Genomic DNA, 13,119 nt, shown 5'->3' with positions numbered 1-13,119 from the left:
AAAAAAAAAAAGAAAAGAAAAATCATTCTTTGGTAACAATTTTAAAAATAAAGAGTCAGCATAGGGGTCTTCAATCCAATCCTAAAATAACAGAACAAGACAGGGTCTGGAGGAGTGACCACGTCTCCTTTCTGACTGCCAGTGCTCACCAGTTTCATGTCTCTGGGTTTCTTTCCTTGAAGACCAATCAACCAAGAGCTTGGGTCTCTGTCCAGGAAGGCCAACATCAAGTCACTGCCCATGCCTGGGTCTGAATGTCCTTATGTAGCAGTTACTTATGAATCAATGAAACTGGACCAGGGACTCTTTTCCAGCTCTGAAAGTCTATAATTAAGTTATTCATCTATTCAGCAAACATTACTGAAAATATATGTTGAGATATGCCCACCGTAGATGGTTCTAAAAATTAAGTCTGATATATGGACTAATGCTGGAGTCCCACGAGGCCCCACAGCAAACAGCCTCTTGGGGTCTGATGTCAGAAGAGTGGGCACCCTTGTGCCATTCTCCAACTATGCTGCAGTTTCCATGGGCCTATAAAGAGACTTATGGATTAGGTGACCCATTTTAACTAAAAGTAATCCAAAGATTTGAAAAGATTCTTAGAAAGAAATCATGGATTGTTAATAACACAATTACAAAAAAAATCTGTACTTCCAGTGGGAGCTCTTCTTCAGACACATTTTGAAGTGGAAAGCATCACAATTTAATTAGACCCACAAGAAGGCAACCAAAAAGATTAAAAATCATTCTTTGGACTTTCTCAATTATAAGTTTATGCATATTATCAGTAGTGATGAGCACTGTTCTCAGCACATATTGTGCATTAAGACAGCAAATAGCCATAGTTTGAAACTGTCCAGATTAAAGACATTTAAAAATAAGTATCTAAAATGTTATTAATCACATTAATAAAAATTTTAGTGAATGCAAAGTTTTTGTATCTTCAGCAAAATATTTTAATCATTAGTGATGTTTAATATCTCATTCTCTTAAGTTTTTTATAGTAAACATACAATGAGTTTAGTAGAGCATATATATAACTTGTAAAGAAGAACACGTATCTGGTAAATAAATGCACATTTCTGTTGGTTGCGCTGTCAGTCACTGAGACACCACCTGGTGAGCCTCAGAGAGGAGAGAACACAAGGGGGATGAGGCAGAAGCCTCCTGCCAGTAGGGGCCCCAAGAGCCCTGCCCAGGGCTTAGGCCTTGTTCCTAAGGTTATGTGTGGGACAGCTCTGGCAGAAGAGAGATAGGATCAGATTTTCAGTTGTGGCAATCACTTTAGCCAGACTGGAAGGTGACAAGGAAGGCGCCAATACTTCTTTCTTTCTTTTAAAGTTTGTTCTGCCATAATTTAAGCCAAATTCTTCCTCTCCTGTATGTGAGAACTGCATGCCTGGCAGCTTCCTCCACATGCATTGGGCTCCGAGATGGGCCTTGCTGGCACACTGGGTGGGTGGCTCCATGGAGTGTCCCACCTACTGCAGGATGTCGAACAGTGTCCCTGTCCGCCATCCACCTAGTCCACCAGCAGAAACACCAGGTGAGAGCCACTGATTTAGACAGCAGAACTGGCCACCACCAGACTACTCTCCCTCTTCTCCTTCAGACTGCAAATTAAAACAGACTTCCATCCTTTCTTCAAAGGACATATTTTTCTTCCCTTTTTTCATTTATTTTACACAGGAAAGTAGCATCTTTTAATAGTCTGGAAGAACTATTTCAGCATTTGGAACATGCTAACAATATACCCACACATGGGTAGAATCTTTCAAAATGAGGCTTTGAGTTTGGAGTTGGTATTCATTTCATCTACAGTCTTTATCAAACAAGTTATCTTATATGAAATCACCTGTAACTATCTGGGACATTCTTTTTTTTCATAGTGCTTGACTTTAAACTTACCCTGAATATCTCATTTCTTTCAGAGTGCTATGAAAAAAGAAAATTCAATCATTAAAGAAATGTTATATATTCTTTAAAAGTACCAATTTAGACCAAACATGTCACTTTTTATTACTATTGACTGATATTGTCAACAGTGTAGTTGGCTAGCCACCCCCCCCAACCCACCACCTAAGATGGGTTTTACTTTTTACTGTAGCCTCAAACTCCTAGGCTCAAGTGATCCTCCTGTCTCAGCCTTCCAAGTAGCTAAGACCATAGGCATGTGCCACCAGGCCCAGCTAATTTTTTACATTTTTTTTGTAGAGAGAGAGTTGACCTATGTTGCCCAGGCTGGTCTCAAACTCCTGGCCTCAATCGATCCTCCCACCTCAGCCTCCCAAAGTGCTTGGATTACAGGCATGAGCCAATGTACCCAGCCAGGTTTTACATCTACATTTCACCCCCTCAAAACCTGTGGAGGATAAAAGAGGCATATCTACATAAGCATCCAAATTTTTAGCACAATTACACCTTTTTATTTTCTCAGAACAGCACTAAATCAATACATCTCTTGAGAAATACATCTTACTTCCCAAGAGACAAAATAGGTGTAACCAAAAATAATTTCAGTATTACTAAAAATTACAACAAAAATTTAAAAGTATTGTTTTATAGAAAACTAAACTAAGAATCTAATCTTTATTTTTAAAAATATTTCCACTTACAAATGTCTCCTTTTTCAAGTGCTCAAAATGCTTCCTTCTTCTTAAACTCCCAGCAATGAAAAACTCATATAAAAAATGTTCTCTGCGTTTGCAACATCCCTATTCCATGTGCCATCAAGACTTTTCCCTCTGGAAGAGCCTGCCTCTTACCCAAACAAGCAGGGAGCAGGAGCTCCCAGGTCTGGGTGAGGTGTGTCCCCGGGTGTGGCCATTCAAACACAGCTGTGTGTCTGCAAACACACCGAGTCACTCTCAGCCAGGCACTGCTGGCCTGGGACACCTGCACAGTGACCCTGCCAGGCTCATGCAGAAGAAGCCATTTTCAGGCCACACTGGATCTACAAGAACAAACATCTGGGTAAAGTTCTCCTTCTGATGTCACAGTTTCTCTGTTCCACACAGCTCTGTCTCAAAGCCTTTTTAAACACAGTATTCCAGGAACAGGTGTGAGCCAGAAAAAAGGGCTGAAAACATGAGGGGCCCTCTCAGGACATGCCCCAGAACCCAAGGCCTGTACCACCAGGGCTTTCCAGAGGGACGCCGGGGCTGCTGAGGAACCTCCCAACAGCACCTCTGCCTACGCCTCCCACAGAGGCCTCCAGGAAGTAACATGCTGCTGATCCGAGTGAATATAAGGAACAGGCAACACCACAAAGGTCCCACAGCAGCACAGCAAGGGGAGCCATGGCTGACAGCCAGTGGTCAAGACAGAGGTTCTGGAGCAAGACGTAAATGCACAGGGTATGTGGCTCCCGACCCTGCCAGATGCCACAAACAGCATGGGGTCTACACAGCACTGAGAGCTCCCAACCCTGCCAGATGCCACAAACAGCTTGGGGCCTAAACAACACTGAAGGCTCCTAAGAAAGTCCAAACAGCAAAGTGAGTGCCCACCTTGTCTTTATTTCTTCTAAGAGAAAGACTGTTGTAACCTGATAAAAGACAGATAAAGGATGGGACATGACCCCAGGAATGGGGTCCACCAGAGCCAAGAATCTCCAAGTATGGGATGTGACAACAGGGACAGGTCCATCCAGAGCCCACGGGTCTCCCCTTGGGAATCTGACACAACTCCTAAGTGGATGGAGTAAGGGAAAGGGCCCTGTGCAAACTCTAAAGAGTGCACGGGGCGCTAACACAGACCCTGCACTGCCCCGTCACCTCCCTCTCCCCTTTCCATTCCCAGAAGCCAGGAAGATGGACAGAGCAAGACTGCACACCCTTACCCTGCAGGCCAGAGGGCAAAGCAAGCCAGCCAGACACTCACCTCACTTCAGAAGAGCAAAGAGAACAACACCCACCCGGCAAGCTCGTTGACTAGATCAAAATTCAGGCACTTAAAAACAGTGCAACATAGACATGCCAAGTATACTAAAAAACGTGCTCTGAATTTTGCATTTATCAAATATTACATAATAAAACATTTTAAAAGAAAGTGTTTAGCATATCTAAAAAAGGGTATGAACTATCTGTTTTTATTATACTTTCTACTCAAACTTGTAAGAAATTTGTATGAATATTATTTAAGTCACTTTTTTTTTTAGATTCTAGGGGCTCGGCATGTGGCTCATGCCTATAATCTCATCACTTTGGGAGGCCAAGGAAGGAGGATCACTTGAGTCCAGGAGTTCAAGACCAGCCTGGGAAACAGCAAGACTCTGTCTCTACAAAGAATTAAAAATTCAGGCATGGTGGCACATACCTGTAGTATCAGCTACTCAGGAGTCTGAGCAGAGAAGAACACTTGAGCCAAGGAGTTCGGGGCTACAGTGGGCTATGACTGTGCCACTGCACTCCAGTCTGGACTACAGAGACAGACCCTGTCTCTGTAAAAAAAAAAAAAAAAAAAAAAAAAAAAAAAAAAAAAAAAAAAAAAAAAAAAAAAAAATGCATAGATTCAAGGGGTACATGTATGTGCAGGTTTGTCACATGAGTGTATTGAATGATGCCGATGGTTGGGTTTGTAATGATCCTGTCACCCAAATAAGGAACACAGTACTTGATAAACGGTTTTTTGACCCTTGTCTCCTTTCTCCCTCTCCTCTTTAGTGTCTGTTGCTCGGTTAAGTCCCACTTCTTTCTTATTTTATTTTGTTGTTGTTGTTGTTGTTGTTGAGACAGAGTCGGCCTCTGTTACCCAGGCTGGAGTGCACTGGCACAATCTCGTTTCACTGAATCCTGCATGTTCCAGGTTCAAGTGATTCTCTTGTCTCAGCCCCTCAAGCCAAGTAGCTAGGATTACAGGCACCTGCCACTACATCCAGCTAATTTTTGTATTTTTAGTAGAGATGAGGTTTCACCATGATGGCCAGGCTGGTCTCAAACCCGTGACCTCAGATGATCCGCCCACCTCAGCCTCCCAAAGTGCTGAGATTATAGGCGTGAGCCACCGTGCACTGCCAAAAGATTGTTAAAGTTTAAAAAATCAAATCAAATAAATAAAAGTCTCCAAAGGAGAAAAGATTTTTCATTTTCTTCATCATTTTCTTCATCATTCAGTACAGTCATTTAATTTGTGCTCTTGAAGCATATCCACATATTCCCCACCATATTTGCAGAAATCAATTGCAGTTTCTGACTCTGCTAGAATACTCTTTCCACTTAAGTAAGAAAGCCCAATTTATGTTACCTTAACTCATCAAAATTTCATGTTGGCTAGTGCATGGAATCAAGGACCAGAACAGCATAACAAAGCAGGCACCTGGATGCTGCAAGGCTTCTGCCACAAGAATGGGTGCCACTTATCTCAACGTTGGCCTGTTTTCACGCAAAGCAGAGAGATTCAAGAACTCTAGGTAAAAGAGGGACAAAATGGACTTGAGGTGGGAAGTCATCAGACAGCAGCTCCTGCCACTGCTTCGCCCACGTTCCCACCCCTGCCTCGCCCACGTTCCAACCCCTGCCTCCAGCTAAGAAATGGAGCTTGTGCTGGTGTGCACAGTTGGATCTGCCAGAAGAGCGGCTATTTCAGAGCATGTACACATTGTGGGGTCAGCTTCAAATTGTACCACAGGTTAACTGCTGTTTTGAGCTGGATTAAAATCACGGCTCAAAATGGAAAAAGCATCAGCCTCCGATTGCCAATTTTATTAGCTGTTCCATCCATTTACAAGTTGAATGTATTTCACAGTTGGAACCAGAATTCACCTGTGCGATTAACATGAAGTCCTTTTCCTTTGGAAACCAGGTCAGCCTTCCTTCTGAAAATTCCTTCCACCAGACAAACCATTTCCAAACAGATCTTTGTGCTGTATACAGAATACTTCATCAGAAACCTTTTCAAAATGAGCTTTCAGGACCCCCTGGCGACAGAGTACCCGTGTCACATGACAGAAACTTCTACTCTTTCCTTCCACCAGCATAGTTCAGAAAAGAATAGGGGGTCCCTAAACCACCCCTCTGCCTGCTTGCCACTCTAAACATTCAAACCTAAACAGAACCTACTCTTAAAATGTTCTTCGCAAAGTCATCCCTCTCTCATCCCTGTTCTGAAGTGGGTTTTTGTTATGACAAGTCTGAGATGAGAGCTCGCTTCTTTGGTGTTTGTGTCGCCCCATTTTTAAAATCTGACAGAAGCCCAGCAACCATTCTGAACATAAAATTTTTGTGGACATATCAAGTAGTGAAGCCTGCTGGAGGTATTTTCATTCCCTGCCATTATGGGAAGGCCAAAAGTCTCCAAAAATAAGTCATCCATTTCCAAACATCAAAATTCCCTCAGAGAGGCACACCAAATATTTGAATCTGACACCCAAAACAAAACCCAACTCAGAAAATCAATCCCCTGCTGGTGCCAAAGAGCACTTTAAAATCTCCATGGCATGAGGTCAAGAAGCTCCTAAGAGAAAGACAATTTGACAAGTGAAATGATCCCCACTCCTATAAGAACCAAACAGATATCCTTGTTCTGTGGAGCCAGAGACGGGTTCTGACAGCACATAGAATCCTCGGCCCATCCTGGGATGACCAGTGAGAGAGAAAGGAGGCTCCAGAGACCTAGGACCCCGTCCCAGTGCCATTATCTAGCCACCGGGTGTCCCCTGGTACATTCCTTAACCACTCCAAGCCTCAGTCTTTCTATCTTTAAATTGAAGACAGAAATACCTATACAGGTTATTCTGGGGAATACATGTCAGTGCACATGGAAGGCTCAGGGGTTCAAGAGTTGGGGGTATCCAGAGGCACAGGGATAGGAGAGTCTGTCGCTGTGAGGGAGCACACTGGGAAGTTTTGGGAGTGATGGAATAACCCATATCCTGACAGAGGAGGTGGCTACCTGAATCTATATGTAACACAGTACACCAAAAGAGAAAAGTCCAGTTTACTTTATGATAATTTAAAATTAAATTTTAAAAAGAAAGCTCCACAATCTGTTTTGTAACTATTAGTTCATCCCCTGTCACCTGCCATGGCCTCGAATCACCCTCACAAGAGACAGTCCTAGTCCTGGTGCTACCCAGGGAATGTCCTTGGTTTTTGGTTTTCTGAATCCCAGTTAGGACTATTGGAGGGAACAGACAAAAACAGAGGAAGTGAAATGCCCTCTTACCACCTCCAGAGATGAGAGTTAACACTAACTGTCACCAAACACTCATCATCTCCCTTGTTTATGTTACACACACAGAGGCCATTAAAGACAAATAAATGCACCTCAAAAGTCCGAGGGCCAGTTTTCCAGCTGCCTGCAAGAGCCACCCACTTAACAGCCTCATGAGGCAGGCTGACAAGCAAAAAAGGTATTTTAAATGTGCAGAAGCAGGTGTTTCCAAGGGAGCCTCACCCGTTTTTACTTCCTCTTATAGATATTTAAACAGTGGCTGTGGCAGAGTAGTTAAGAGATAACAGGAATTAAAAGAAAAAAATATCCGTCCTTCAACACACTGTTTCCACACTGCTTCCAAGCGGCAGAAAAGTGGATTGACTGTTTTCTGCTTCTCATGTTTTCTGGCCTTCTATCAACTAAGATTTTAAAAATAAGTCCAGCTGGGTCTACATTTATGAAGGTCAATTTAGACTAATGTGGAAAGAGCTGCCAGGTGCTTTTATGTGGTGCGGAGGGTTATCTGCCGTGAATTCAGCTGTTTGCTTTCTCTGAGAAGTGGAACATCTTGTCAGAAAAGATAAGAGAGAGTCTTAGTTAGCCAAGGCTCATCTGGCCTTCGTCTCTTGGGATTCAGCTGGATGAAAACCCTTTCTGCCATTTCTTTAGCTTTTTCTTCACCTGTCCACGCACAAAGAATCCTTAAAACTGGTCAGTCACAGTGGCTATGCATGTAATCCCAGTACTTTGAGGACCCAAGGCAGGAGAATCGCTTGAGTCCAGGAGTTCAAGACTAGCCTATGCCATACAGCAAGACCCTATGTCTAAAAAAAAAAAAAAGTATCCATTTAAAAAACTTTTGTTGCTTGTTTCTTTTTTTACTTATCATATTTATTTGTGAACCCAAACTAAGACAAAACTTTTTTTAATTAGCCTAGTGCAGAGGTGTGTACCTGTAGTCCCAGCTATTTGGGAGGCTAACACGGGTGGATTGCTTGAGCCTAGGAGTTCGAGGCTGCAGTGAACCATGACTGCACCATTGTGCTCCAGCCTGGGTGACAGAGTGAGACTCCATGTCCAAAAAAAAAAAAATCCTTAAACTAGTAATGTTTGCACATACCCAGGCACATCTTAGATATCTGTCACCCAGTGCCAGAGAGCTATTATTACTTTGGGCCACATTTGGCTACAAACACTTTTTCATAAGGAAACAGAAATTCTAAGGTAACCCTCCAAGAGGCAGTGGTCACGGCTCACCCACAAAACCAGGTGCACTGAGTGGAACTTTCTTAATGAGACCATGTCTGATGACAGCTTAGCTGACCCCTGTCTCTCCTTGAGGTTTCACTCCTCTTCCTAGTCCCATATTCTTCACTTTCAAAATCTAAAGAAAAGTGGATGAGTAACTGCATCCAAAAATTAGGTAATACGGCATGAACACTAGGACAAAACAAACCCAGAATGCAGAAATTATTATCACATAAAAGAATCAATGTTAACACAGAGTTTATCAGAAGATGGGGGCTTGGGATGCTGAGCTTTGGGCTGCACATCACACCACCACCCAACCTCGGTCCCATGTACCCTGTGCCTCCCGTGTACCCTGTGCCAACAGTCCTATTCTTCACAGGAAGCTGGAGACTCAACGTGTACACATTTCATGGCACACAGAGATTCCCACTGTGTGCCATGATGGGGCCCAACACCATATCGGAGTAAAGCAGAAAGAGGACTATAACTAAATGATTGCCCAGCCCCACCTTCCTGGCAGGCACCACTGACCTTGATCACCAGGTACAAAAACAAATCAGCTTGGAAGAAGAGCTGCCAGACGCTGAAATGCACAGCTAAGCTCAGCACTGAGAAGAAGTCATTTTAAAAGCTCTTCCACTCCCTGCCCATCCCTTCCGAGTCTGACATCCCACATCCCACTTCCTGAATCTAGCTTCATGGGTGAGCCTGTTGTCTGGCACCTCCTTCTTCCAGAAGCCTAGAATTTACAATGCACCCCATTCCTTCTCCCCAGAACACCAGCCCTTAGGCTAATGGAGACCGAGCAGGAGAGGCAGGGAACAACAGGCAGAGAAGCTCACAGATGTGCAAGGCACAGGGCTCTTCTTGGGGGAAGGGGCAGGTTGCTCATTACCATCCAACCAATTGGAATCAAAGGCTCCAGACCCCAAGAAGTAAAGATAGATTTGTGCTCTTGTGGCAGTAAGGATCCTTTGATTTAAAAATAAACAATCACACCATCTCCTTCACAAAGCCAGCAGAGTCCTGCTCTGATGGCTCTGCCTCTCAGTTCTGTGTGGGCTCCCTGGTGAATGAAAAGTCTGTGTAGGCAAATCGGAAGGCCAAAACAAAGGAGCAAAATGAACAATCTCCTGTCTTCACAGCCAGGTGCGCCCACTGGTTGTGAATCTGGATTCTCCAAGCAAAATCTGCATGAAAGGCTATCATTGGCAAATGAAACTTGTGCTTCTTTAGCAAAAGGAAAGGGGGCCTTTATAAAACTGCCCCCTAAACATAGGGGCGACCTGAGCAGGTTCACAAGTCAGCTTCCATGTAACTGAAGAACAGCTTAACGCCCTTAACAAGGGCTTATGTTCAAGTTAAACTTAAGGAAAAAGCACTGAGACCTGCACAAAGGATGCCCTGAAATCACAGAGAAAAGCGGGCGGGTGGGGAGGAAAACTCAAAGACTGAAGCATATGGAAAAGACCATCAGGCTGTCCGAACAGCCCTGCCTAACACAGCAAGGTTATTTTGCTACAGGCAAAGCTGAATTGTGTCACTAGAAAGGGTGCCGTGTTCCCGTGTTCAGCTTCGATAATGGTCTCACAGATAATTAATTAATGCCATAAGGGAGCCCTTCTGACCAGAAAGGAACAGGCAGAGTGGGTGATGGGAGAGCAGGAAACGAAATAAATTAGGGGAAAAGAGTGTCCTTTGAGGAGAGGAAGCAGGGAGACTTCCACCAGCACAGGGTGCTGCCAACAGGTGTTCTGGAAATAAGTCGGCATCACGGAGTGAGGCTCAAGGCCATGGAAATAAACTCAGAGATGGTAGTTATCAACCCTGGGTCTCATCAAGAGCTCCTTCACTGTCTGTATGAGAAGGGCTCCTTGCTTGAGTCAAGGCATCCTATATAAACAGAATTGGTCTTTAGGTCTTGTTAACATCAACCCCTAGTTCTACCCTACAAGGCTTTTGGATATAACAGAAGAGCAAAAACTTGGATCTCCTTGAACCACATGTGATCTGGAAGCCTCAACTGAAGTTGAATGTTAACAGCTAAATGAATAGATTACAAATGGCACAGCTGGGCCAGATTTAAGGTCGCTTTGTGCAACCTTAATTGAGCATCATTGTTTGGAACAATGTAGTTGATATGACCATTGCCAAACAAGATCCAGACAGAAGAGAAAGAAAACTGGCAGGACCTGTCTCACACAGGTAAGCAAGCTTCTGCTTGCATTCTCTATGAACTGTATTCTGACCAAATGGCATCAATACTGAGTGAAGATGGTACACGGTGGAGGAAACACAGGCAGCTCACACATGGCCACACTCTGCACCAAGGGGGCTCCTGCGATGGGAAGACCACACATACATTTCACTCCGTCTGTACCGCTGGGGCGGTTTCCAATTACACAAGAATGTAGGTGATGCCTTTCACCTGGAGCCCTCAAAACAATTCTAACCATGTCTGCATCCTTAACGTTTTCCTACAAAATGAGTGTGTCCGTAAATCTCCTTATAAGCCTTCCGTTGTCAGTGACACCGTGATCAGAGCCGAGGGAAACATGGCACCAGTTTTAATTATATGAGTCAACTTTGCTGGTAGCCAAAATAACACTGCTACATTAGGCATTATCATTCGGCTTAGCAGCTTCTCTTTCTTCATGCACTTCCATCTTTGGGTTTTCCTTTGCTCCCTCTCTCAGCTACCCCTCATCTTTCTGACTTTCTCTGTGATTTTCAAAGAATGCTCTTAACTGGCCGTTGCAACAGCAAGGAAAGCAGTTAAGGACCACCTCCAGCTCACACCGTAATAACCTACCTTCCCTGGGATGCTTGACGCCCATGTGTCATGTGTAGGTGAAGGGCAGCATTTGGCCTCAGAGCAAACGACTCTCCCATGAGGTGACTGGCCAGGTCAAGCCAGATGGAGGAAGGCGTACAACCCCAGCAAGAGGCAACTGGTGCACAGTTTGGCCTTCTTTGCTGATTTGGGGCAAGGCACCAGGAGGACGCAGAGTGAGCAAGGGCTCCAAGTCCCCCATGCAGGACTCACCCGTGCTCCAGCATGGAAGGGTGAGGGCTTCACCCGGGCCCTGGGGTCACAGTGACTGGGCAACATCCCAGAGGTACAGGACCAGCACGCAACACTCCCCCACCCAGGACTCCAAGGCAGGTGGGCAAGAACCTCCTTTCCCAGCGTCTGCGCTCCCTCTAACAGAGACAAGCAGGTTAGGGAGTGTGAGGAGAGCGCACAGCAAGCAAGGGAGGAATTCAGGGGACTCTGGCTTGGGGGAGGGGAGCGTCAACCCAGGAGACTGTGTCAAGACACCTGGTTTTCTGCAGTTTTTGTTTATTTGGGATTTTGACAATAAAGCATTACTGGAGACCAGAAGGGCCTAGAAGCCAGGAGGAAGGTGCCGGAGCCCAGCCGCGCTGAGGTGGGTGCAGGCGGCCCTGGGCAGCGGAAAAGGACCCCCTCCGCCCCGGCTGCCTGCGTTTGCTTCTGCGCCCCGTGGACACCGATTATCCTAACCTGTCATGTGTAATTCTGGCCCTGAAGTCGCCTGGAAACATTGGTTTCTGGTAAATCTTCTTAATAAACAAGATTAGCAGGGAAGGAGGTGCCGGGGACTGAAGGTTTTACGGGTTTAAAACAGGGGCATCCGCCTGGGAAAGGAGCGGCTTCCACTCCCTCGCTGCCATGAAGCTGCCGCCCTCCCTTTCCTCCCACGGCTGCCACGGAGGAAAAATGTCCTCTGATTTCGGCGGCGCTGCCCGCGGGGCGTGTAGGGGACGCAGGCAGAAGCGGGTGCATTGGGACACCCGAGGCCCGGCCCCTGGCGGCACACACGGCGCGAACACGAGTGGGGGCGCACCCACGCCGAACCAGGGCTGCGCGCTCCGGGGCCAGGGGAGCGCCGAGTGGCGGGCCGGCGCGGGAGGCCCAGGAGCCGGGAGAGGGGCAGGAGGCGGCGCCGGGGAGGAAACTGAGGCAGGGGCGAGAGACCTGCTCCGAGTCCAGAGTGAGGACAGAGAAGCTCGCGACCCGCGGCCGAGCGGTTGCGACCCAAAGCTGGGGGTGCCGCGCTGGAACCCCGAGACCCCCGGAGCCCCACAAGCGCTCGCAAGGCGGGCCCCCACTCACTCGCTGAGGCGCCCCTCCCCCTATCCCCTCACACACCGAGGCGCCCCTCTCCCCGACCCCCCGCTCGTTCATTGAGGTGCCCCTCCCCCCAGGCCTCCAACCCACTCATTAGGATGCCGTCCCGCGGCCCCTCATTGAGGCGCCCCTCCCCCAGAACCCCTCACTCAGAGGCGCCCCTCCCCCCACGCCCTACTCATTTATTGAGGCGCTCTCCCTGCTTACCCCTCGCCTAGAGCCGCCCCTCCCCCAACCCCCTCACTGAGGCGCCCCTCCCCCCGAACCCCTCAGTGAGGCGCCCTCTCACAACACCCCCGACTCATTCATTGAGGCGCCCCTCCCCCGCGACCCCCACTCCCTCACTGAGGCGCCCCTCCCCCGCGCCCCCCACTCACCCAGGCGCCCCGGGAGCTGCCGGCCTCGGGGGACGGACGCGGGGGCGGCAGGCAGGGCGCGCGGCGGCAGCAGCAGCAGCAGCAGCAGCAGAGGGAGCGGCGGCCCCATCCCCGCGGCCTGGCCGGCTGCGCTCAGTCAGTCCATGGTCGCGCGGGAGGCGGCGGGAGGCGGCGGGAGGC

At 47.1% G+C, this 13,119-nt stretch overlaps 1 protein-coding gene across 1 annotated transcript in view; it reads right to left on the bottom strand.

Annotated features, from left to right (window-relative positions):
- PTPRN2 (protein tyrosine phosphatase receptor type N2) overlaps window positions 1-13,109 on the bottom strand; it is a 1,009,572-nt gene extending 996,463 nt beyond the window's left edge. The window contains exon 1 of the mRNA XM_017519415.2: window positions 12,940-13,109. Coding sequence (XP_017374904.1) covers window positions 12,940-13,048 — 109 coding nt within the window. The 5' untranslated portion in view covers window positions 13,049-13,109. The remainder of the gene's footprint in view (window positions 1-12,939) is intronic.
- Between the last annotated feature and the right edge of the window lie 10 nt (window positions 13,110-13,119).

The sequence above is a fragment of the Cebus imitator genome, unplaced genomic scaffold (genome assembly GCF_001604975.1).
Source record: "Cebus imitator isolate Cc_AM_T3 unplaced genomic scaffold, Cebus_imitator-1.0 Scaffold20, whole genome shotgun sequence".
NCBI classification, from domain to species: Eukaryota; Metazoa; Chordata; class Mammalia; order Primates; family Cebidae; genus Cebus; species Cebus imitator.
Note: the sequence above shows the minus strand (reverse complement) of the source record. Positions and strands in the feature narration are given on the sequence as shown.